General features: G+C 51.8%; 1 protein-coding gene across 2 annotated transcripts in view; it reads right to left on the reverse strand.

Annotated features, from left to right (window-relative positions):
* LOC134969129 (solute carrier family 22 member 6-A-like) overlaps window positions 1–27,422 on the reverse strand; it is a 252,681-nt gene that overhangs the window by 24,793 nt on the left and 200,466 nt on the right. For both annotated transcript variants that reach the window (XM_063944858.1, XM_063944857.1), the window contains 3 exons: window positions 21,782–21,996; window positions 20,381–20,489; window positions 20,050–20,253 (listed from right to left, as the gene is read on the reverse strand). In XM_063944858.1, the coding sequence (XP_063800928.1) occupies window positions 20,050–20,253; window positions 20,381–20,489; window positions 21,782–21,996 (528 nt within the window). The remainder of the gene's footprint in view (window positions 1–20,049; window positions 20,254–20,380; window positions 20,490–21,781; window positions 21,997–27,422) is intronic.

Below are 27,422 nucleotides of genomic sequence, written 5' to 3' on the forward strand. Positions count from 1 at the left end.
GGGAGACGCACTGTGGGATAGTGCTGGAGAGACACAGGGGGGTGGTGCTGGGGAGACACACAGGGGGATGGAGCTCGGGAGACGCACAGGAGGATGGCGCTGTGGAGTCGCGCTGGGATGTGCTGGGGAGACGCACTGTGGGAAAGTGCTGGAGAGACACAGGGGGATGGTGCTGGGGAGACACACAGGGGGATAGAGCTCAGGAGACGCACAGGAGGATGGCGCTGTGGAGTCGCGCTGGGATGTGCTGGGGAGACGCACTATGGGATAGTGCTGGAGAGACACAGGGGAATGGACCTCGGGAGACGCACAGGAGGATGGCGCTGGGGAGTCGAGCTGGGATGTGCTGGGGAGACGCACTGTGGGATAGTGCTGGAGAGACACAGGGGGATGGTGCTGGGGAGACACACAGGGGGATGGAGCTCGGGAGACGAACAGGAGGATGGCGCTGGGGAGTCGCGCTGGGATGTGCTGGGGAGACGCACTGTGGGATAGTGCTGGAGAGACACAGGGGGGTGGTGCTGGGGAGATGCACAGGGGGATGGAGCTCAGGAGACGCAAAGGAGGATGGCGCTGGGGAGTCGCACTGGGATGTGCTGGGGAGACGCACTGTGGGATAGTGCTGGAGAGACACAGGGGGATGGTGCTGGGGAGACACACAGGGGGATGGAGCTCGGGAGACGAACAGGAGGATGGCTCTGGGGAGTCGCGCTGGGATGTGCTGGGGAGACGCACTGTGGGATAGTGCTGGAGAGACACAGGGGGTGGTGCTGGGGAGATGCACAGGGGGATGCAGCTCGGGAGACGCACAGGAGGATGGCGCTGTGGAGTCGCGCTGGGATGTGCTGGGGAGACGCACTGTGGGATAGTGCTGGAGAGACACAGGGGGATGGTGCTGGGGAGACACAAAGGGGGATGGAGCTCAGGAGACGCACAGGAGGATGGCGCTGTGGAGTCGCGCTGTAATGTGCTGGGGAGACGCACTGTGGGATAGTGCTGGAGAGACACAGGGGGATGGTGCTGGGGAGACACACAGGGGGATGGTGCTGGGGAGACACACAGGGGGATTGAGCTCGGGAGACGCACAGGAGGATGGCGCTGTGGAGTCGCGCTGGGATGTGCTGGGGAGACGCACTGTGGGATAGTGCTGGAGAGACACGGGGTGGTGCTGGGGAGATGCACAGGGGGATGGAGCTCGGGAGACGCACAGGAGGATGGCGCTGTGGAGTCGCGCTGTAATGTGCTGGGGAGACGCACTGTGGGAAAGTGCTGGAGAGACACTGGGGGGTGGTGCTGGGGAGACACACAGGGGAATGGAGCTCGGGAGACGCACAGGAGGATGGAGCTGTGGAGTCGCGCTGGGATGTGCTGGGGAGACGCACTGTGGGAAAGTGCTGGAGAGACACAGGGGGATGGTGCTGGGGAGACACACAGGGGGAAAGAGCTCAGGAGACGCACAGGAGGATGGCGCTGGGGAGTCGCGCTGGGATGTGCTGGGGAGACGCACTGTGGGATAGTGCTAGAGAGACACAGGGGGATGGTGCTGGGGAGACACACAGGGGGATGCAGCTCGGGAGACGCACAGGAGGATGGCGCTGTGGAGTCGCGCTGGGATGTGCTGGGGAGACGCACTGTGGGATAGTGCTGGAGAGACACGGGGTGGTGCTGGGGAGATGCACAGGGGGATGGAGCTCGGGAGACGCACAGAAGGATGGCGCTGTGGAGTCGCGCTGTAATGTGCTGGGGAGACGCACTGTGGGAAAGTGCTGGAGAGACACTGGGGGGTGGTGCTGGGGAGACACACAGGGGAATGGAGCTCGGGAGACGCACAGGAGGATGGCGCTGTGAAGTCGCGCTGGGATGTGCTGGGGAGACGCACTGTGGGAAAGTGCTGGAGAGACACAGGGGGATGGTGCTGGGGAGACACACAGGGGGATAGAGCTCAGGAGACGCACAGAAGGATGGCGCTGGGGAGTCGCGCTGGGATGTGCTGGGGAGACGCACTGTGGGATAGTGCTAGAGAAACACAGGGGGATGGTGCTGGGGAGACACACAGGGGGATGCAGCTCGGGAGACGCACAGGAGGATGGCACTGTGGAGTCGCGCTGGGATGTGCTGGGGAGACGCACTGTGGGAAAGTGCTGGAGAGACACAGGGGGTGGTGCTGGGGAGATGCACAGGGGGATGCAGCTCGGGAGACGCACAGGAGGATGGCGCTGTGGAGTCGCGCTGTAATGTGCTGGGGAGACGCACTGTGGGATAGTGCTGGAGAGACACAGGGGGTGGTGCTGGGGAGATGCACAGGGGAATGGAGCTCGGGAGACGCACAGGAGGATGGCGCTGTGGAGTCGCGCTGTAATGTGCTGGGGAGACGCACTGTGGGAAAGTGCTGGAGAGACACTGGGGGGTGGTGCTGGGGAGACACACAGGGGAATGGAGCTCGGGAGACGCACAGGAGGATGGCGCTGTGGAGTCGCGCTGGGATGTGCTGGGGAGACGCACTGTGGGAAAGTGCTGGAGAGACACAGGGGGATGGTGCTGGGGAGACACACAGGGGGATGGAGCTCAGGAGACGCAGAGGAGGATGGCGCTGGGGAGTCGCGCTGTAATGTGCTGGGGAGACGCACTGTGGGATAGTGCTGGAGAGACACAGGGGGTGGTGCTGGGGAGACACACAGGGGAATGGAGCTCGGGAGACGCACAGGAGGATGGCGCTGTGGAGTCGCGCTGGGATGTGCTGGGGAGACGCACTGTGGGATAGTGCTGGAGAGACACGGGGGTGGTGCTGGGGAGACACACAGGGGGATAGAGCTCAGGAGACGCACAGGAGGATGGCGCTGTGGAGTCGCGCTGGGATGTGCTGGGGAGACGCACTGTGGGATAGTGCTGGAGAGACACAGGGGGGTGGTGCTGGGGAGACACACAGGGGGATGGAGCTCGGGAGACGCACAGGAGGATGGCGCTGTGGAGTCGCGCTGGGATGTGCTGGGGAGACGCACTGTGGGATAGTGCTGGAGAGACACAGGGGGATGGTGCTGGGGAGACACAAAGGGGGATGGAGCTCAGGAGACGCAGAGGAGGATGGCGCTGTGGAGTCGCGCTGTAATGTGCTGGGGAGACGCACTGTGGGATAGTGCTGGAGAGACACAGGGGGATGGTGCTGGGGAGACACACAGGGGGATGGAGCTCGGGAGACGCACAGGAGGATGGCACTGTGGAGTCGCGCTGTAATGTGCTGGGGAGACGCACTGTGGGAAAGTGCTGGAGAGACACTGGGGGGTGGTGCTGGGGAGACACACAGGGGAATGGAGCTCGGGAGACGCACAGGAGGATGGCGCTGTGGAGTCGCGCTGGGATGTGCTGGGGAGACGCACTGTGGGAAAGTGCTGGAGAGACACAGGGGGATGGTGCTGGGGAGACACACAGGGGGATAGAGCTCAGGAGACGCATAGGAGGATGGCGCTGGGGAGTCGCGCAGGGATGTGCTGGGGAGACGCACTGTGGGATAGTGCTAGAGAGACACAGGGGGATGGTGCTGGGGAGACACACAGGGGGATGCAGCTCGGGAGACGCACAGGAGGATGGCGCTGTGGAGTCGCGCTGGGATGTGCTGGGGAGACGCACTGTGGGAAAGTGCTGGAGAGACACAGGGGGTGGTGCTGGGGAGATGCACAGGAGGATGGCGCTGTGGAGTCGCGCTGTAATGTGCTGGGGAGACGCACTGTGGGATAGTGCTGGAGAGACACAGGGGGTGGTGCTGGGGAGATGCACAGGGGGATGCAGCTCGGGAGACGCACAGGAGGATGGCGCTGTGGAGTCGCGCTGTAATGTGCTGGGGAGACGCACTGTGGGATAGTGCTGGAGAGACACAGGGGGGTGGTGCTGGGGAGACACACAGGGGAATGGAGCTCGGGAGACGCACAGGAGGATGGCGCTGTGGAGTCGCGCTGTAATGTGCTGGGGAGACGCACTGTGGGAAAGTGCTGGAGAGACACTGGGTGGTGGTGCTGGGGAGACACACAGGGGAATGGAGCTCGGGAGACGCACAGGAGGATGGCGCTGTGGAGTCGCGCTGGGATGTGCTGGGGAGACGCACTGTGGGAAAGTGCTGGAGAGACACAGGGGGATGGTGCTGGGGAGACACACAGGGGGATGGAGCTCAGGAGACGCAGAGGAGGATGGCGCTGGGGAGTCGCGCTGTAATGTGCTGGGGAGACGCACTGTGGGATAGTGCTGGAGAGACACAGGGGGTGGTGCTGGGGAGACACACAGGGGAATGGAGCTCGGGAGACGCACAGGAGGATGGCGCTGTGGAGTCGCGCTGGGATGTGCTGGGGAGACGCACTGTGGGATAGTGCTGGAGAGACACAGGGGGTGGTGCTGGGGAGACACACAGGGGGATGGAGCTCGGGAGACGCACAGGAGGATGGCGCTGTGGAGTCGCGCTGGGATGTGCTGGGGAGACGCACTGTGGGAAAGTGCTGGAGAGACACAGGGGGATGGTGCTGGGGAGACACACAGGGGGATAGAGCTCAGGAGACGCACAGGAGGATGGCGCTGTGGAGTCGCGCTGGGATGTGCTGGGGAGACGCACTATGGGATAGTGCTGGAGAGACACAGGGGAATGGACCTCGGGAGACGCACAGGAGGATGGCGCTGGGGAGTCGAGCTGGGATGTGCTGGGGAGACGCACTGTGGGATAGTGCTGGAGAGACACAGGGGGATGGTGCTGGGGAGACACACAGGGGGATGGAGCTCGGGAGACGAACAGGAGGATGGCGCTGGGGAGTCGCGCTGGGATGTGCTGGGGAGACGCACTGTGGGATAGTGCTGGAGAGACACAGGGGGGTGGTGCTGGGGAGATGCACAGGGGGATGGAGCTCAGGAGACGCAAAGGAGGATGGCGCTGGGGAGTCGCACTGGGATGTGCTGGGGAGACGCACTGTGGGATAGTGCTGGAGAGACACAGGGGGATGGTGCTGGGGAGACACACAGGGGGATGGAGCTCGGGAGACGAACAGGAGGATGGCGCTGGGATGTGCTGGGGAGACGCACTGTGGGATAGTGCTGGAGAGACACAGGGGGTGGTGCTGGGGAGATGCACAGGGGGATGCAGCTCGGGAGACGCACAGGAGGATGGCGCTGTGGAGTCGCGCTGGGATGTGCTGGGGAGACGCACTGTGGGATAGTGCTGGAGAGACACAGGGGGATGGTGCTGGGGAGACACAAAGGGGGATGGAGCTCAGGAGACGCACAGGAGGATGGCGCTGTGGAGTCGCGCTGTAATGTGCTGGGGAGACGCACTGTGGGATAGTGCTGGAGAGACACAGGGGGATGGTGCTGGGGAGACACACAGGGGGATGGTGCTGGGGAGACACACAGGGGGATTGAGCTCGGGAGACGCACAGGAGGATGGCGCTGTGGAGTCGCGCTGGGATGTGCTGGGGAGACGCACTGTGGGATAGTGCTGGAGAGACACGGGGTGGTGCTGGGGAGATGCACAGGGGGATGGAGCTCGGGAGACGCACAGGAGGATGGCGCTGTGGAGTCGCGCTGTAATGTGCTGGGGAGACGCACTGTGGGAAAGTGCTGGAGAGACACTGGGGGGTGGTGCTGGGGAGACACACAGGGGAATGGAGCTCGGGAGACGCACAGGAGGATGGAGCTGTGGAGTCGCGCTGGGATGTGCTGGGGAGACGCACTGTGGGAAAGTGCTGGAGAGACACAGGGGGATGGTGCTGGGGAGACACACAGGGGGAAAGAGCTCAGGAGACGCACAGGAGGATGGCGCTGGGGAGTCGCGCTGGGATGTGCTGGGGAGACGCACTGTGGGATAGTGCTAGAGAGACACAGGGGGATGGTGCTGGGGAGACACACAGGGGGATGCAGCTCGGGAGACGCACAGGAGGATGGCGCTGTGGAGTCGCGCTGGGATGTGCTGGGGAGACGCACTGTGGGAAAGTGCTGGAGAGACACAGGGGGTGGTGCTGGGGAGATGCACAGGGGGATGCAGCTCGGGAGACGCACAGGAGGATGGCGCTGTGGAGTCGCGCTGTAATGTGCTGGGGAGACGCACTGTGGGATAGTGCTGGAGAGACACAGGGGGTGGTGCTGGGGAGATGCACAGGGGGATGCAGCTCGGGAGACGCACAGGAGGATGGCGCTGTGGAGTCGCGCTGTAATGTGCTGGAGAGACGCACTGAGGGATAGTGCTGGAGAGACACAGGGTGGTGGTGCTGGGGAGACACACAGGGGAATGGAGCTCGGGAGACGCACAGGAGGATGGCGCTGTGGAGTCGCGCTGTCATGTGCTGGGGAGACGCACTGTGGGAAAGTGCTGGAGAGACACTGGGGGGTGGTGCTGGGGAGACACACAGGGGAATGGAGCTCGGGAGACGCACAGGAGGATGGCGCTGTGGAGTCGCGCTGGGATGTGCTGGGGAGACGCACTGTGGGAAAGTGCTGGAGAGTCACAGGGGGATGGTTCTGGGGAGACACACAGGGGGATAGAGCTCAGGAGACGCACAGGAGGATGGCGCTGGGGAGTCGCGCTGGGATGTGCTGGGGAGACGCACTGTGGGATAGTGCTAGAGAGACACAGGGGGATGGTGCTGGGGAGACACATAGGGGGATGCAGCTCGGGAGACGCACAGGAGGATGGCGCTGTGGAGTCGCGCTGCGATGTGCTGGGGAGACGCACTGTGGGAAAGTGCTGGAGAGACACTGGGGGGTGGTGCTGGGGAGACACACAGGGGAATGGAGCTCGGGAAACGCACAGGAGGATGGCGCTGTGGAGTCGCGCTGGGATGTGCTGGGGAGACGCACTGTGGGAAAGTGCTAGAGAGACACAGGGGGATGGTGCTGGGGAGACACACAGGGGGATAGAGCTCAGGAGACGCAGAGGAGGATGGCGCTGTGGAGTCGCGCTGGGATGTGCTGGGGAGACGCACTGTGGGATAGTGCTAGAGAGACACAGGGGGATGGTGCTGGGGAGACACACAGGGGGATGCAGCTCGGGAGACGCACAGGAGGATGGCGCTGGGGAGTCGCGCTGGGATGTGCTGGGGAGACGCACTGTGTGATAGTGCTGGAGAGACACAGGGGGATGGTGCTGGGGAGACACACAGGGGAATGGAGCTCGGGAGACGCAGAGGAGGATGGCGCTGTGGAGTCGCGCTGTAATGTGCTGGGGAGACGCACTGTGGGAAAGTGCTGGAGAGACACAGGGGGATGGTGCTGGGGAGACACACAGGGGAATGGAGCTCGGGAGACGCACAGGAGGATGGCGCTGTGGAGTCGCGCTGGGATGTGCTGGGGAGACGCACTGTGGTATAGTGCTGGAGAGACACAGGGGGATGGTGCTGGGGAGACACAAAGGGGGATGGAGCTCAGGAGACGCACAGGAGGATGGCGCTGTGGAGTCGCGCTGTAATGTGCTGGGGAGACGCACTGTGGGATAGTGCTGGAGAGACACAGGGGGATGGTGCTGGGGAGACACACAGGGGGATGGTGCTGGGGAGACACACAGGGGGATGGAGCTCGGGAGACGCACAGGAGGATGGCGCTGTGGAGTCGCGCTGGGATGTGCTGGGGAGACGCACTGTGGGATAGTGCTGGAGAGACACGGGGTGGTGCTGGGGAGATGCACAGGGGGATGGAGCTCGGGAGACGCACAGGAGGATGGCGCTGTGGAGTCGCGCTGTAATGTGCTGGGGAGACGCACTGTGGGAAAGTGCTGGAGAGACACTGGGGGGTGGTGCTGGGGAGACACACAGGGGAATGGAGCTCGGGAGACGCACAGGAGGATGGCGCTGTGGAGTCGCGCTGGGATGTGCTGGGGAGACGCACTGTGGGAAAGTGCTGGAGAGACACAGGGGGATGGTGCTGGGGAGACACACAGGGGGAAAGAGCTCAGGAGACGCACAGGAGGATGGCGCTGGGGAGTCGCGCTGGGATGTGCTGGGGAGACGCACTGTGGGATAGTGCTAGAGAGACACAGGGGGATGGTGCTGGGGAGACACACAGGGGGATGCAGCTCGGGAGACGCACAGGAGGATGGCGCTGTGGAGTCGCGCTGGGATGTGCTGGGGAGACGCACTGTGGGAAAGTGCTGGAGAGACACAGGGGGTGGTGCTGGGGAGATGCACAGGGGGATGCAGCTCGGGAGACGCACAGGAGGATGGCGCTGTGGAGTCGCGCTGTAATGTGCTGGGGAGACGCACTGTGGGATAGTGCTGGAGAGACACAGGGGGTGGTGCTGGGGAGATGCACAGGGGGATGCAGCTCGGGAGACGCACAGGAGGATGGCGCTGTGGAGTCGCGCTGTAATGTGCTGGAGAGACGCACTGAGGGATAGTGCTGGAGAGACACTGGGGGGTGGTGCTGGGGAGACACACAGGGGAATGGAGCTCGGGAGACGCACAGGAGGATGGCGCTGTGGAGTCGCGCTGGGATGTGCTGGAGAGACGCACTGAGGGATAGTGCTGGAGAGACACAGGGGGATGGTTCTGGGGAGACACACAGGGGGATAGAGCTCAGGAGACGCACAGGAGGATGGTGCTGGGGAGTCGCGCTGGGATGTGCTGGGGAGACGCACTGTGGGATAGTGCTAGAGAGACACAGGGGGATGGTGCTGGGGAGACACATAGGGGGATGCAGCTCGGGAGACGCACAGGAGGATGGCGCTGTGGAGTCGCGCTGCGATGTGCTGGGGAGACGCACTGTGGGAAAGTGCTGGAGAGACACTGGGGGGTGGTGCTGGGGAGACACACAGGGGAATGGAGCTCGGGAGACGCACAGGAGGATGGCGCTGTGGAGTCGCGCTGGGATGTGCTGGGGAGACGCACTGTGGGAAAGTGCTAGAGAGACACAGGGGGATGGTGCTGGGGAGACACACAGGGGGATAGAGCTCAGGAGACGCAGAGGAGGATGGCGCTGTGGAGTCGCGCTGGGATGTGCTGGGGAGACGCACTGTGGGATAGTGCTAGAGAGACACAGGGGGATGGTGCTGGGGAGACACACAGGGGGATGCAGCTCGGGAGACGCACAGGAGGATGGCGCTGGGGAGTCGCGCTGGGATGTGCTGGGGAGACGCACTGTGTGATAGTGCTGGAGAGACACAGGGGGATGGTGCTGGGGAGACACACAGGGGAATGGAGCTCGGGAGACGCAGAGGAGGATGGCGCTGTGGAGTCGCGCTGTAATGTGCTTGGGAGACGCACTGTGGGAAAGTGCTGGAGAGACACAGGGGGATGGTGCTGGGGAGACACACAGGGGAATGGAGCTCGGGAGACGCACAGGAGGATGGCGCTGTGGAGTCGCGCTGGGATGTGCTGGGGAGACGCACTGTGGGATAGTGCTGGAGAGACACAGGGGGATGGTGCTGGGGAGACACACAGGGGGATAGAGCTCAGGAGACGCAGAGGAGGATGGCGCTGTGGAGTCGCGCTGGGATGTGCTGGGGAGACGCACTGTGGGATAGTGCTAGAGAGACACAGGGGGATGGTGCTGGGGAGACACACAGGGGGATGCAGCTCGGGAGACGCACAGGAGGATGGCGCTGGGGAGTCGCGCTGGGATGTGCTGGGGAGACGCACTGTGTGATAGTGCTGGAAAGACACAGGGGGTTGGCCCTGGAGAGATACACAGGGAGATGGCGCTGGGGAATCACATATATAGGACCATTAGTAGGTTTAGAAGAAAAGGCTCGTGGACAGTAATATTCAGTAGGACACCAGTTATAAAGAAAACAAATTAATGATACAAATGGTACTAAATGAGCAAATATATTTTATTAATATAAATTGTTTGATCAGGAAAACTAAATTGTGCTCTGTCCCAAAGCTTATGTTGCTATGTTTATCTGGTTGAACCTCTGTTGCATGATTATGACATTCACTTTATTCCTACGCAACCAGATGGCTTCCGGACCATGTGATCTCCTACATGAATAGTGAATACTGACTCGAGACACTGCCTGCCAAGGAAGGATTAATATCTTCAGAAGTTCCCCGTTACAGAGAAATCATATAGGTAAGAAAACGCTCATTCACATGCGTGCTTGCTTAAGATGGCCATAGATTGATTGCCCAATCTGGCTGGTTGGACTGTCCAATCTGGCTGGTAATGTACAGTAGGGATCAACTGACAATTGACCATTTGCTCCCAAACTCTGCAAAGCAGCAAAATGGTCAATCAGACAAACTGGTTAAATCCATTAGATTTATCCAATTTGTCTGAACGGCCGTCAATTGTCATTTGCTCCCATACAGTACCAGGTTTTCATTCCAACCAGCCAGATTAGACAATCAATCTTTAAGTGTATAGCCAGTTATATTCATAGGAGAAAGGTAATGGGGGCATGCCCTGCTGCTCCCCGAGTGCTGGTCATGCCTCCAACGTGACAAAACCTGGGAAAATGGCTAGCAAGCATGGCCACACCAGCGCTTCTGCAGCGAGCTAGCTGACTAAAATAAGCAGCAGAGCAGCGGCACAAACACACAACATACACAAGAGCCTGTTTGCACTGAATGGCAGGTGCTAGCTAGTGTCTGAAAAAAAAAATAAGATTTTAAACCTACCGGTAAATCTATTTCTCCTAGTCCGTAGAGGATGCTGGGGACTCCGTAAGGACCATGGGGTATAGACGGGCTCCGCAGGAGATAGGGCACCTAAAAAGAACTTTGACTATGGGTGTGCACTGGCTCCTCCCTCTATGCCCCTCCTCCAGACCTCAGTTAGAGAACTGTGCCCAGAGGAGATGGACAATACAAGGCAGGATTTAGCAATTTCAAGGGCAAGATTCATACCAGCCCACACCAAACATACCATGTAACCTGGAACATACATAACCAGTTAACAGTATGAACAAACGACAGTAACGGTCCAAGACCGATGTCAACTGTAACATAACCCTTATGTACGCAACAACTATATACAAGTCTTGCAGAGTTTCCGCACTGGGACGGGCGCCCAGCATCCTCTACGGACTAGGAGAAATAGATTTACCGGTAGGTTTAAAATCTTATTTTCTCTTACGTCTTAGAGGATGCTGGGGACTCCGTAAGGACCATGGGGTTTATAGTTATACCAAAGCATCCAATCGGGCGGGAGAGTGCGTATGACTCTGCAGCACCGACTGAGCAAACGCTAGGTCCTCATCAGCCAGGGTATCAAACTTGTAGAATTTAGCAAAAGTGTTTGACCCCGACCAAGTCGCCGCTCGGCAAAGTTGTAAAGCCGAGACGCCTCGGGCAGCCGCCCAAGAAGAGCCCACCTTCCTAGTGGAATGGGCCTTAACCGAATTTGGTACTGGCAATCCAGCCGTAGAGTGAGCCTGCTGATTCGTATTACAGATCCAGCGAGCAATAGTCTGCTTCGAAGCAGGAGCGCCAATGTTATTGGCCCCATACAGGACAAACAGAGCCTCTGTTTTCCTAATTCTAGCCGTCCTGGCTACATACATTTTTAAGGCCCTGACTATGTCCAGGGATCTGGAATCCTCCAGGTCACTTGTAGCCAAAGGCACCACAATAGGTTGATTCATATGGAACGAAGAAACCACTTTAGGCAAAAATTTAGGACGTGTCCTCAATTCAGCTCGATCCACATGAAAAATCAAGTAGGGGCTCTTGTGTGACAAAGCCGCCAATTCTGACACTCGCCTTGCTGATGCTAAGGCCAACAACATGACCACCTCCAGGTAAGAAATTTCAACTCAACCTTGTTAAGCGGTTCAAACCAGTGTGATTTTAGGAACTGCAACACCACGTTCAGGTCCCATGGTGCCACTGGAGGCACAAAAGGGGGCTGGATGTGCAGCACTCCCTTTACAAACGTCAGGACTTCTGGAAGAGAAGCCAATTCCTTCTGAAAGAAAATCGAGAAGGCCGAAATCTGTACCTTAACAGAGCCTAATTTCAGGCCCATATCCACTCCTGTCTGTAGGAAGTGGAGAAGACGACCCAGATGAAAATCTTCCGTAGGTGCATTCTTGGTCTCACACCAAGACACATACTTTCGCCAGATACGGTGATAATGTTTTATCGTCACCTCCTTCCTAGCCTTTATTAACGTAGGGATGACCTCTTCCGGAATCCCCTTTTTCGCTAGGATTCGGCGTTCAACCGCCATGCCGTCAAACGTAACCGCGGTAAGTCTTGAAATACACAGGGCCCCTGTTGCAACAGGTCTTCCCTGAGAGGAAGAGGCCAGGGATCTCCTGTGAGCATCTCTTGTAGATCCGAGTACCAGGCCCTTCGAGGCCAGTCTGGGACAACGAGTATCGTTCTTACTCTTCTTCGTCTTATGATCCTCAATACTTTTGTGATGAGAGGAAGAGGAGGAAACACATAGACCGATTTGAACACCCACGGTGTTACCAGAGCGTCCACTGCTATTGCCTGAGGGTCCCGAGACCTGGCGCAGTACCTCTGAAGTTTTTTGTTGAGGTGTGACGCCATCATGTCTATTTGAGGAGTTCCCCAAAGACGTGTTACGTCTGCAAAGACTTCTTGATGAAGTCCCCACTCTCCTGGATGGAGATCGTGTCTGCTGAGGAAGTCTGCTTCCCAGTTGTCCACTCCCGGAATGAAGACAGCTGACAGAGCGCTTACATGATTTTCCGCCCAGCGAAGGATCCTTGTGGCTTCCGCCATCGCGACTCTGCTTTTTGTCCCGCCTTGGCGGTTCACATGAGCCACTGCTGTGACATTGTCTGATTGAATCAGAACCGGTAGGTTTCGCAGAAAACTCTCCGCTTGTCGAAGGCCGTTGTAAATGGCCCTGAGTTCCAACACATTGATGTGTAGACAGGACTCCTGGTCTGACCAAAGACCCTGAAAATGTTTTCCCTGTGTGACCGCTCCCCATCCTCGGAGGCTCGCGTCCGTGGTAACCAGGATCCAATCCTGAATTCCGAACCTGCGACCCTCCAGGAGGTGAGCACTTTGCAACCACCACAGGAGGGACACTCTGGTCCCTGGGGACAGAGTTATTTTCCGATGTAAGTGCAGATGGGACCCGGACCACTTGTCCAGAAGGTCCCATTGAAAAGCCCTTGCATGGAACCTGCCGAAGGGAATGGCCTCGTAGGCCGCCACCATTTTCCCCAGAACTCGAGTGCATTGGTGAACTGACACCCTTTTCGGTTTTTACAGGTCTCCGACCATGTTCTGGATGTCCTGGGCTTTCTCTATTGGGAGGAAGACCTTAATTTGTTCCGTATCCAGTATCATAGCTAGGAACGGTAGTCGAGTTGTCGGAATCAGCTGTGACTTCGGTAGATTTAGAATCCAACCGTGTTGCTGGAGCACTCTCAACGAGAGCGCCACACTGTTCAGCAATTTCTCCCTTGATCTCGCTTTTATCAGGAGATCGTCCAAGTATGGGATAATTGTGACTCCATGCTTGCGCAGGACCACCATCATTTCCGCCATTATCTTGGTGAAAATCCTCGGGGCCGTGGAGAGTCCAAACGGCAACGTCTGAAATTGGTAATGACAATCCTGTACAGCGAATCTCAGGTATTCCTGATGGGGGACATATATGGGGACATGAAGGTACGCATCCTTTATGTCCAGAGACACCATAAACTCCCCCTCCTCCATGTTGGCTATTATCGCTCTGAGAGATTCCATTTTGAATGTGAATCTTCTTATGTACAGGTTTAGGGATTTCAGATTCAAAATAGGTCTGACCGAACCGTCCGGTTTCGGGACCACAAATAGGGTTGAATAGTAACCTCTTCCCTGCTGGTGCAGGGGAACCTTGATTATCACTTGCTGTATACACAGCGTTTGAATTGCAGCTAACACTACATCCCCTTCCGATGTGGAAGCTGGTAGGGCCGATTTGAAAAATCGGCGCGGGGGCACCTCCTCGAATTCCAATTTGTAACCCTGGGAAACTATTTCCAACACCCAGGGATTCAGGTCCGAACTGACCCAGGCCTGACTGAAAAGTCGAAGACGTGCCCCCACCAGTGCGGACTCCCTCAGGGGAGCCCCAGCGTCATGCTGTGGGTTTTGGAGCAGCCGGGGAGGACTTTGGTTCCTGGGCACCTGCCGAAGCAGGTGCTCTCTTGCCTCTGCACTTACCTCTGGCGAGGAAAGAGGATCCCCGACCTCTTTTGGACTTGTGCGAACGAAAGGACTGCATCTGATAGGGTGTTACTTTCTTTTGCTGTTGGGGAATATATGGTAAAAAATTTGATTTACCTGCTGTGGCTGTGGAAACCAGGTCCGTCAGCCCATCCCCAAACAATACATCACCCTTGTAGGGTAGTACTTCCATATGTTTCTTGGAATCCGCATCACCCGTCCATTGGCGAGTCCATAAGGATCTTCTCGCTGAGACAGACATGGCATTGGCCCTAGAAGCTAGCAATCCAATGTCCCTTTGAGCATCCCTCATAAATAAGACTGCGTCTTTAATATGGGCTAGAGTTAGGAATATAGTATCCTTATCCATATTATCAAATTGATCTGTCAGCTCATGTGTCCAAGCTGCAATTGCGCTACACACCCATGCCGACGCAATTGTCGGTCTTAGCACAGCACCCGTATGAGAATAAATACACTTTAAGGTAGTTTCTTGCCTGCGATCTGCAGGGTCCTTAAGGGCTGCTGTGTCAGGAGCCGTAGCGCCACTTTCTTGGACAAGCGCGTCAGGGCAGTGGGGGGTGATTCCCAAATCTCCCTGTCCTGCTTAGGGAAAGGGTATGCCATATAAATTCTTTTGGGGATCTGCGGTCTCTTATCCGGAGTCTCCCAAGCTTTTCCAAAGAATTCATTTAATTCATGAGATGTGGGAAAGTTAATAATCTGTTTCTTTTCCTTAAACATGTGTACCCTTGTGTCGGGGACCGAGGGTTCATCCTCAATATGCAACACATCCCTTATTGCCACAATCATACACTGAATGGTTTTAGTCACCCTAGGGTGCAATTTTACTTCGCCATAGTCGACACTGGAATCAGAATCCGTGTCGGTAGTAGTGTCTTGTGTTAAGGGACGCTTTTGAGACCCCGACGGGCCCTGTGAGTCGGTCCAATCTGAGGATTGACCCCCTGATGTCCCCCCTAAATCAGCCTTATCAAGCCTTTTATGTAAAGATGCCACACTTGCATTCAACCTATGCCACATGTCCATCCAATCTGGAGTCGGCACAACCGACGGGGACACACCACTCATTTGCTCCACCCCCTCCTTGGAGAAGCCTTCCGCCTCAGACATGTCGACACACAGGTACTGACACCCCACACACACAGGGATTAACCTATAAGGGGACAAAACCCCAACCAGGTCCTAAGGAGAGACAGAGAAAGAGTATGCCAGCACACACCAGCGCTTAAAAACACTGGAAAAAATATGTCCAGATAGCGCTTTTTATATATAATATGCCAATTCCCACTCACTGCGTCGCTAATGTGCCCCCCTCCTCTTTTTTCCCGCCTGTGAGTTCAGCAGGGGAGAGACCAGGGAGCCAGCGTTTTCCTCATGCAGCTTCTGTGGAGAAAATGGCGCTGGTTAGTGCTGAGGATCAAGCCCCGCCCACCCGACTGCGGGCTTCGGTCCCAGTGATTTTTTCATAAAATGGCGGGGGATCATAGATTTACTGCCTCCGCAGTCTAATCCAAGTGTATTTGTGCCAAAATGTGAGGTTTATTGTTGCCCAGGGCGCCCCCCCCCTGCGCCCTGCACCCTTCAGTGCTGCTCTGTGTGTGTGACTGGGAGCAATGGCGCGCAGCTTACCGCTGCGCGCCTTACCTCATGAAGATCTGATGTCTTCTGCCGCCTAAGATGTCTTCTGCCTTCTCTATCCGGCTTCTATCTTCGGCATCTGTGAGGAGGACGGCGGCGCGGCTCCGGGACGAACCCCAGGTGAGACCTGTGTTCCGACTCCCTCTGGAGCTAATGGTGTCCAGTAGCCTTAGAAGCAGTGCCCAACTTGACAAGCCAGCTCTGCTTCTCTCTCCTCTGTCCCACGATGCAGGGAGCCTGTTGCCAACAGGACTCCCTGAAAATAAAAAACCTAACAAAATTCTTTTTCTACAGAAAACTCTGGAGAGCTCTCTGCAGTGCACCCATTCTCCTCTGGGCACAAGATCTAACTGAGGTCTGGAGGAGGGGCATAGAGGGAGGAGCCAGGGCACACCCATAGTCAAAGTTCTTTTTAGGTGCCCTATCTCCTGCGTAGCCCGTCCATACCCCATGGTCCTTACGGAGTTCCCAGCATCCTCTAGGACGTAAGAGAAATATACAGTTACAAAGATGCCTGCAGTCTTTTAAACATTTCCCTCCTATTCTACCTACATCTCTCTCACTGATGTATTGTGATGTAGTGCAGAAATGTAGTGTAGCGTATATGGGGAAATGGTGGTGGAGGCATGTGAAAATATGATGAGGATGTCTTAGTGGCAGGTCTGGGGGGGTGTATACCTCTCAACATGACCCTCTCCAGGAGGGACAAAATGCTCTGCTCCTGGACTTCACGCCTAATTTATGATTACTGGTACCTGTTTTGTACAGGTTAATGGATAAGAAAGGTGTTTCAGCACAGGTGAGGGCAATCATACATTAAGAGGGAATTCCAGGAGCAGAGTATTCTGTCCCTCCTGGAGAGGGTCATGTTGTAAGGTATGGGGGTTGTAGCAGTGCCGGCGGTAGGTCGGGGGTAAGTGTTAGTGGCGATGGTATTCCTTGTTTTTAATAGAGCACAGGTTCTCAAGCACAGTCCCCAAGACTCCAAACGGTGCATGTTTTCCTGATCTTCTCACGGAATCACAAGTGAAATAATTAGCTCCACCTTATGAAATGTGTTAGTGACTAATGAATACACCTGTGCACCTGCTAGGAGACCTGGATAACATGAGCTGTTTGGGGTCCTGAGGACCGAGCTTGAGAACCACTGTAATAAAGTATAGCGTAAATTAGCTATAATTGCTTTAAAAAGTATTTAGTAATTTTGCAGAGGATTACATGTCTCCCCAAGTTTTAACTACTTCTGCTATAACACAATATTTTCTAAACTTTTTAATGTATTAGGTCCAGCTGATATGACATGCTCTGCCATTTGTAGGTGTAACTCCGCCTACATTACATTTTGAAGTAGTAACCCCACCTACTTTGGTATTGGTTCCGCCTACAGTTGATTTGGTGCCGCCCACATGAGGCCACTTCTAGAAATTTTTCCAGGGCCACTTTTATTTCCCAATCCGCCCCTGTATAGGGAGACCCTTAACCCGCGCTGACTGTGTCCCTTAATAGGTGATACAGTCTATACACAGCCTCCCCTCCCTTCTACAACCCCCTGGTACCGTACAGATAGCTGGAGTTGCTCTGGAGGGACTGTTCTTTCACTGGCAGCGTGTCTGCAGACAGAAAAATGTTGCTGAACGCTGCTGAGAAGCTCCACCCCCTTAATGGTGCTGTCTTCCCGCTCTTCCAAGATTATACTGGCCTGAGGATTTGTGCTGGCTGAGATCTGAGGACCCCGACAGGCCTTCTGGTCAGTGTAGGGTCAAGGCGCCGGCTCAGGGCGCCCCTCACAGTGCCGCACCAAGTACCGCTGAGCCTCCGGAGCATAGTTAGTACTGCGCTCCTACACTGTAGACGCCATCTTCACATCGGCTCCCTGCTTGTTAGGGAGCTGATGACTCACTCGCCACACTTCAGCTCTGTAAGGGGGTGGCGGCATGTTGCTGGGGTGAGCGTTCCCCTGCGGCGGGGAGCAATCTATCCCCTCTGGAGCTCAGTGTCCAGTCAGTGGATACAGTAACTCAGACCCCGCAGGGCGGACACTGCTCCCCCCCAAAGTCCCTCGATGCAGGGAGGCTGTTGCCAGCAGCCTCCCTGTAAAATAAACTCTAAAATAAACTTTACTAAAGAAGCTCTGTCGAGCTACCCTAGCTGTGACCGGCTCCTCTGGGCACATTTTCTAAACTGAGTCTGGTAGGAGGGGCATAGAGGGAGGAGCCAGCCCACACTGTTAAACTCTTAAAGTGCCAATGGATCCTGGTGGACCAGTCTATACACCATGGTACTAATATGGACCCCAGTATCCTTTAGGACGTAAGATAAAATTAATTAAAGTATTAATTGATTAATTGCAGGGCCACTTTGCACTCCACAAGGGGGTACCATTTATTAAACGGGGGTCAGGTAGGGCGTGGGGGGGGGGGGGGGGGGGGACCCGCTTCCTACCTTGCTTGATTGGAAGCGAGTCCATCCTCCTTGGCTGGCGGCGCCATCTTCCCAGTGACATCTGGGAAGATGGTGTACGTGCACTAGAGAGCTTAAACTCTGGAACTGTGCCAGAGACTTTGCTTTCAATGTGCAGTGGCCATCTTTCCAAAGTTGTCACTGCCCAACAACGCCAGAAGTAAGTATATTCGGGGAGGGGGGGGGGGGGGGCGGACCCGAATGTCTGGCCCCTCCAGCAGCCCGGGCCCGTGTAATTACTGCACATACAGTACACTCTACATTTATGTATATGTTTGACTTGTGGCCCTCATGCGCCTGGAATGGTCATGTGAAAGCAATTAGTTAAGTATATTAAGGGCATGTTCCTATTTGTGTAGCAACACCAGACATGAATGAAACCTCAGTTGTGTCTGCTAAGAGACATATACCCTGCAGGTACAGGATGGTGGCATCCAGCACTGTCTGGACCAAAGCCAGATTAAGGGGGGGGGGGGGGGGGGGGTGCAGGGCATACTGTACCCCGGGCACCCCTTTGTCAGGGGGCCCCCCTGTCAGAGCACACATCACTAGCTTTCCCTCTTAAGCAGCAGCAGAACCAGCAGCCAGAATGCGAGCAGGACTTTATGCAGTGCAAGCAGAGACACGAACTACCGACAGAGTTTTCTGACAGGAGGAGAGATAGAAGGGTGGAGAGAGCTGTAAGTGACACAGGGATCCCAGCTTCTCCTCCTCCCCGACTGGGTGTCTGAGTCCTGTGTAAACTGTTTTGCAACTAAAGCATTTGGGCCTAGAGATAGAGACACACACAGAGAGTCCTCCTGAGTCCTTTCCCAGTGTGTAAGTAGTACAGAGGCTGCTGCTATTCTTGCATGTGACAAGATATATTATTTTATTTTTCTATGTGTGTTTTAAGGTTAAGTTGTCTTTGTTCAACTACAAGAAAAGTTTATAAAATAGTTGTCTTTCAATTAGGTGGAGATATAAACAGTACTCAGGCATTATTAAACTATTAGTTAAAACTAACATACACCATTGGTTTAAATTTGATATACACAATCTATACCTCCCACCATGACCCATTCCAGGAGGAACAAAATGCTCTCTACCTGGACTTCCTTCTTAATTTATGATTGCAATCACCTGTGTTGAAGTACCTTTCTTATCAATTAAATAGTTCAACACAGGTGACGCCAATCATATATTAAGTGGGAAGTCCAGGCAGAGAGCATTTTGTCCCTCCTGGAATGGGACCTGTTGGGAGGTATGCACAATATAATATACATCCCCCACCTTCCATTGGGGCACCCTGTCTTAAGTGCCCGGGCACCCCTAAGGCTTAATTCAGCCCTGGTCTGGACACTTCTGATTGGTTCTTTGCGTACTGACTCCTCCACAGGTCATACAGCTATATTATTGTATTCTCTCATGTGTATGACAATTATATTATTATATTTGTATTATTATATTTGTGCGCAAACTGCATCATGTGACTCTTCGGGGTATATTTACTAAAGTGCGGGCTTATAGAAGTAGTTCAAGATTCTAGCTATTATCTTCTGGAAGGTGCAAGATATGTGATAAGTTCTGATTAATTTCTATGGGCAACATCTCCACTTCTGTAAATCCGCACTTTAGTAAATATATGCCCTAGATTCACTACTATCAACATCAAACTACATATCTACTGTATGCTATCATTAGGCAGATGTATACACATTTGGTCACCCAGCGCTGAAATACTGCCCTTATGGAGTTGGATGATGCTGGGGATATGTACTACTCAACCTTCACTTTTACTTGACCCAAGTAATATCTATAGACTAGCGCTGCAGAAGTTGTCTGTTACCTGGCTTCCACTTCTTCTATAGTATCTGGCAATTGTTGGTTGCAGGTTTCCCTTAGAAATACTGCTGCTGTCCCAGATATTATTGCTGCCACTCCATATATCGCAGGGGCAAAGACAGGAGATATTTCTGACAACATCAGTACCAATGGAGCAACCATGGAACCCATTCGAGCTTTCATCACAACGAATCCCATTCCACTCTGTCTGTGTGACATAAGGGAGACGTCATTAATGATGCATAAATGGTCTCACAACAGTTACATAGATTTCATTATCAGAGACTGCCAGAGATCTAATATAAAGCCACCTAGCGTGTTGGTTACCAAATTACCTGATAACAGTAGGAAAAAGCTCACTAGAATACAGGTAAGCACAGCAAAAAGATGATGCCAGGCAGCCCTTCCCAAGCACAGCCATCACTATTCGCACCATCTTCAGCTCTGAAAGACAGCAAAGAGGCAGTTCATTTAAGATAATTCAGTTTTTATATAAAAACCTTTAGCAAAGTGAATCTTAGCTTCATTAGAAACACACCAGCCAATCAGTCAGTCAATCAGTCAGTCAGCCATATTCTTTCACTGTGTAACCACACTACATAAAATATGCACAAATAAATGAGAAAACACTCAGGGTCTCTGAAAGTAGGGTATTTTTATCCAACAAGCAGTGCACATAGCATATCGATGTTTCATTGGGACTGTGGGCCTAATTCACCATGGATCGCTAATTAGAGAATTCACAAATCGAGCGATTATCAAATGACTCAGCATGCGTATCGTTCGAAATGCACACGCGTGTGGGGTAATGGCAACAGAAACTACGTACAGATCGTAAACAAACTGTAGCCGCTGTTTGACTGACAGGAAGTTGGCATTTCTGGGTAGAAAACTGATGTTTTCTGAGTGTGTCAGAAAAAAACACAGGCGTGCCCAGGCATTTTTGTGGAGGGTCTCTGACGTCAGCGCAGACCACTTCCAGCCCGTCTCAGTCGCAGATTATTTTCTCAAACCTACTTACTTTCTATCAGGGCGGCGCCTTTCTACTCGCAGACAACGAAAATTTCTCAGATTAACGATCCATGCTGCATTAGGCCCAGTGTCCAATTTCCTTAGATTACAGAACATGGCATATACTATACAATATATACACAAACAGACAACAAATCCCGCACCAGTTAATATATGTCAAGTATCTATAGAATTATTATTGTCCTCTCTCAAATTTGCTCATTATGTGCCAGGGAGTGCCCGACAAAATATATAAGGCTTCTTGTGAGGTGCTACCCACTACTTAATATGAACATCACAATATAACAGGATTACCTGAAAAGCTGTGTTGGATCCCGTTTGAACACCTAGACACTGTACAAATGTACCCCTCTCCCGAGCTAATTTACCCAAATCATCACAAATATATTTTATAGTCTCAATATAACAGAAGAAGATAATAATTAGTGCATACAGTAACATCTGCAGAGTGAGTTAGATTTGGGTGGATTATTTTGTTTCTGTGCAATGTAAATACTTAAATACTTTATTTTTCTCTGCAATTTAGATTTCAGTTTGAAAACACCCCACCCAAATCTAACTCTCTCTGCACATGTTACATCTGCCCCACCTGCACTGCACATGGTTTTTGCCCATTAGAGAAAGATTTTGCTTTTGCGATCCATTCTATATTAGGCCCACAGTCACACACATAGATATCATCAGATGAGCTTTGGTGAACCCACCTTGAGGTATAAAAGCATTACACAGCAATGCCACACCGGCCAGGATCAGAGATGCAGACTGCGTCACTCGGCGCCCAAGATAGCTCATTAGAATGGCACCAGCCAGCTTAGCCGGTATATCTATGGCTCCAAAGACAAACTGCAACAGGAAAATACTGATTCCGAAATTCTGCAGGTCCATACCAAGGCCATAAAATGCAAAACTGGTGGAGAACCTTGAGGAGAAAGAAAACGATTAGAGAATCTTGAGAAGAAAGAAAACAAGTGTATTACAAGATCTCGTAAAATATTACTACATGCCTTCTATGCCTACAAAAGTTACTATTCTGCCTTAGACAGTAGGGAGAACATGCTCTTCCCAACTTAAATTTAAGTCCGAGCAATTTTTCTAGACAGCATACTGGAACTTGTAGGGTGTTCAAGGCAGTGGCGAATTTCCCATTAGGCACGTGCTTTGTGACGGTACTTATATGCTTATGTTGGTACTCTCAGCCCAAAAAAGGAGATTTATGGTAGACTTACCGTGCTTAAATCTCTTTCTGCGAGGTACACTGGGTTCCACAGGGAATACATCGGGGTGTAGAGATGGATCTTGATCCAGAGGCACCAACAGGCTAAAGCTTCAGACTGTACCAGGATGCATTGCGGGGTCTCCTTTATAACCCCGCCTCCAGGCACTGTGAGCTCAGTTTTGTTAACCAGTCCAATGCAGAAGCAGGTAAAAGAGAAGGCAGATTAGTCACATAGAACCACATTCTCACAACAGGAGAAGGGACTGGCGGCTAATGCCATACAAACCAAAAAAAAGCTAAGTGCGTCAGGGTGGGCGCCCTGTGGAACCCAGTGTACCTCGCAGAAAGAGATATAACAATGGTAAATCTACCATAAATCTCCTTTTCTGCAGCTGGGTACACTGTGTTCTACAGGGAATACATCGGGGATGTCCTAAAGCAGTTCCTCAAGGGAGGGGATGCACCTTAGCGGGTATGAGAACCCGGCGTCCAAAGGAAGCATCGTGGGAGACGGAAGTATCAAAGTCATAGAACCTAATGAACGTGTTCACTGAGGACCACGTAACCGCCTTGCACAATTGTTCTGTGGACGCGCCACGGTGGGCTGCCCAAGAAGGTCCAACAGACCGAGTAGAATGGGCCTTAATAGCAGCAGGAGCCGGGAGCCCAGCCTACGCATAAGCTTGTGCAATCACCATTCTAATCCATCTGGCCAAGGTTTGCTTATTCGCAGGCCAGCCGTAAACCACTTAAACCACTTAACTTCTAACCATATCAAGGAAGTAGGTAGCAATACTTACCTACATTATAAAAGCGCTCACTATACTCCATGAAAGACCAATATTCCAAAAGGACAGTTCATGCGCATAAGGAGAAATTGTTCATCAGACCTAGTCTTTCATGAACAATCTCTCGATATGCTGACAGCGTTTGAGAATAGAGGCTACCCAAGAGAACTATTACATAGGGCCCTAGAAGAGGTAAATAAAATGGATAGGAACCTACTTCTTCAAACGAAACCCAAGTCCAAACAAAAATTCCAACAACATGAACTGTCCTTCATTTCTACATTTAATAATTGTTCTAATGAAATCAAACAAATAATTAATAATAATTACAATATTCTTAGATATGATACTATTCTGAAGGATCTTTTACCACCTAAACCACGTTTTATTTAAAAAAAAAAAAATCGATCCTTAGGCTCTTACTTGGCCCCCAGTTGTATAAAGAAATCTCCTTCCGCTATAAAATCAGAGTCTAAAAATAATAGCTCCTGGTTCCCAAAACAAATTGGATTCTATAAATGTGGAAAAAATAAATGCATTACCTGCAAACATGTATTGAATAAAACTACAAAATTGCCCAAAATAATCACTGATAGAGATATCAGCATTACCAGCTTTATCACATGTGATACAAGCTGGGTAGTGTATGTCCTGATTTGCGGGTGTAATTCATTATATATAGGTCGGACTACAAGGTCACTAAAAATTCGTTTCACCGAACATAGGAGAAATATTCTTAATAAACTAACTAATCATAGCATCCCAAGACATTTTACTAAATACCATCAGGGGAACCCGGAAAGCCTGAAAATCATTGGCCTTGAACATATTCCCATTACTAAAAGAGGAGGGGATAGATTTGGAAGACTCTGTAAACAAGAGATATATTGGACCTTTCAATTAAATTCCCTACATCCTGAAGGTCTAAATGAGGCACTAGAACTCAACACAATATTATAAAATACCTTTTGATGATATAACAATGGTATCTTTGGATTGAGATAAAGAACATTTAATATAGGCTATAACCTTATTTATATTATCTTTAATTAACAACTAGGGACCCATTAGATATTTACATTTAGTATCCAACCATATTCAAAATCCAATTATTTAGATATAAATAGAAGTAAAAATATTCTATATCACAATTTTTAACACTACATGATAGACGTTTATGAAGCACATTAAGGATAAAAAGACCAAAAGATTAAGGTCCAAATAATAAATAAATAAATAATAACAACAACTATAATAAGAATACTAATAATAATAAATAATAATATAATAAATATAAAAAATAACAAAAACCATATATAAAAATAAAAGTAATAAATAATATAATAATAAATAAAAAATAATAAAAAATAATAAAAAACAAAAATATAAAATGATAAAAAATTAATAATTCTATAGCACTAATTGAATATTAAATATAGATTTCATATACCTAGTAATATATCACTAATTCAAACTAATAATTATATTAAACACATTTATTGTATTAATGTTTATTCATATTAAGTCAATACTATTAAACTGGATTAATTTGGAAACACTATCCAGCTATACACTTAATTCATTCTCCCTTCATTTTAATCAAGAAATTTCAATATAAGAAAACTGTTGGTTTTTGGTCATCGACCTATAAGACATGCTCTTACATATTCCTTACATTCCTTACTGTCCTTATATTTATTCCATTAAGATGTAGTCCTGATTAAACAGTTAAAACCAGAATTAGCACCATATTACCCAGATAAAGCTAGAGCTCTATAAACAAGTTTACAGGTTACCTAGCAACACATTGAGCTCACTAACTATTATTTGGCCGCCTACGATTGGAACGCAGCAGACACATGATCGGCAATTGTCCGATCATGTGACCCTGACGCATTTACCAACGAAGTGCCTACTAACGCGAGACCCCAGTCACGTGATCGGCAATGTCCGATCACGTGACCGGAACGCAATGCATTCCAGCAAAAGATTTTAACATCACTTCCTTGTCCCGATAATCACGTGATATTCTCACGTGATTGATAGTATCTTCCTTATTGGCTGCTCTTTAGAATGGGAATCACATGATCGGACCTAACACAAATAATAAAACAAAAATATAGAATCTCTCTCGTCTCCAGCTTCGTTTTTATTATCTATTAACCTAGAAAGGCTCCCCAATATAAACAATAAGAGCCAGATCTATTTTAGAATTGTTTTAATGATTTGTTCAGCATAACAATTAAACACCAGCTGTCTCCACTGATAACATCACTTCCCCTATAAAAGGGGCACCAGTCTCAACACCACAATACCTTTGACAAAGCTGCCTGGAGCAGCGAAACGCGTTAGGCTGAGACCTGTGTGGACATTTGCTGACCAGCACCACCATTGCATCACCATCTACAGTCAGGACCCTGCATCCTTTGGTTTCCGTGAACCAGGACTCCATATTGGCTTGCCATTGCCCACTACGCATACAGGAGAATCCACTCATCGGAACACGGAACCTCCAGTGAACTGTGAACCAGGACCCCAAAAAATTGTCATCGTTGCCATACGAACTTGCACCTATGGGAACCTTTCCAAACGGAACACAGACTGGGTAAACTACATCTAATTGGATAAATTATCACACATCTGGTCCGTATATTTGACTGTATTCATGCTGGTTTTAAACGTACCAATTGGTGCTCTGCATATTGGTTGGTGTTAGGACTAATTAGGTCTCAAAGTCCACCTATACTCAAAAAGTGAGACATAGAATACAAGAATATCATTTTAGATTGAATGTTTTTATTTTGTTCAAACTATTTTAACAATATTATTAAAAGTATATTTACATAGATCATACTGTGTCAAAGAGCGCTGTATACGTTTTTTCCTCTCTTGTTCTTTAAAGGGTTTGACTACCCCTTATTATTCAGCTGCTAGGACTAGCCACCCATCACAGCGCCTGCATATATACTTGATATATATATTTCCACTACTACATCTGATAGACCCCACTTGTCCACTAGGAGTTGAAAGACTTCCTGATGAAGACTCCACTCTCCGGCGTGCACGTCCTGATGACTGAGGAAATCCGCTTCCCAGTTGAGGACTCCCGGAATGAACACTGCCAATATTGCTGGCAGATGGCGTTCCACCCAACAAAGGATTTTCGACACTTCCATTATTGCAATGCGGCTTCGAGTGCCGCCTTGATGGTTTATGGATGCCACCGTGGTGGCGTTGTCTGATTGTACTTGAACAGGCCTGTTCTGTATCAGAGGCAGGGCAAGAGTCAAAGTATTGAACACTGCCCGCAATTCCAGAATGTTTATCGGGAGGAGAGATTCCTCCTTGATCCACCGACCCTGGAGAGAGTGTTGCTCTAGCACTGCACCCCAACCCCGCAGACTGGCATCCGTAGTCAGTAGGACCCAGTTGGGGATCCAGAAGGGACGGCCCCTGCTCAACTGTTGGTCCTGTAGCCACCAGCTCAGTGACAGACGAACCTCCGGTGTCAAGGAGATCATTTGATACCTGATCCGATTAGGCAGGCCGTCCCACTTGGAAAGGATTAACCTCTGCAGAGGGCAGGAACGGAATTGAGTGTACTCTACCATGTCGAAAGCCGACACCATGAGGCCTAGTACTTGCATTGCCGAGTGTATCGACACTCATAGGCGAGAGAGGAAGTATCTGATCCTGTCCTGAAGTTTCAGGACTTTCTCTGGAGACAGAAACAGTCTTTGCCTGTGTGGGTCCAGCAGTGCCCCCAGGTGCACCATGCTCCGAGCAGGGACCAGCGAGGACTTCTTCCAGTTGACGAGCCACCCGTGTGCTTGTAGGAAGCGTACCGTCAGTTGCAAATGACTGAGGAGGACATCTTGGGCGTTCGCCAGGATCAGCAAGTCGTCCAGATACTGTTATGATTCCCGTACTCCAGACCAGAGGAGATCGTATGGCTGAGGTCAGAGTACTGGGAAGATATGCTGGTTGTGGGAGCAGGAAAGCCTAGTAACCCCTGGCGCCCTAACTCCGTTGTCTCGCCCGTGTTATCAGAAATCCCCTGCGAGACTATGGTTGCTTGAGCCCATGGCAGCCGCGTTCGAAGGGCGGATTATGTCTGCCCAACCCCGATGCCCCCTCAGGTCTTAATGGGAGACAAAGGGAAATCCGAGACAGGGTGATAACAAGGGGCCCTCTGACTAAGCAACCAGGCCAGGGGTTACAAGCTAACTAACTAAATCAAAAGGTATGTGCGGACTAGCCGCCAGGGAAAAGGACAACCAAAGATCCACTGATCCGTTACTCCTATCCAGCACCGCTGGATACCAGAGTGGATCAGGGAGA

Source organism: Pseudophryne corroboree, chromosome 11, assembly GCF_028390025.1.
Source record: "Pseudophryne corroboree isolate aPseCor3 chromosome 11, aPseCor3.hap2, whole genome shotgun sequence".
Classification (NCBI taxonomy): domain Eukaryota; kingdom Metazoa; phylum Chordata; class Amphibia; order Anura; family Myobatrachidae; genus Pseudophryne; species Pseudophryne corroboree.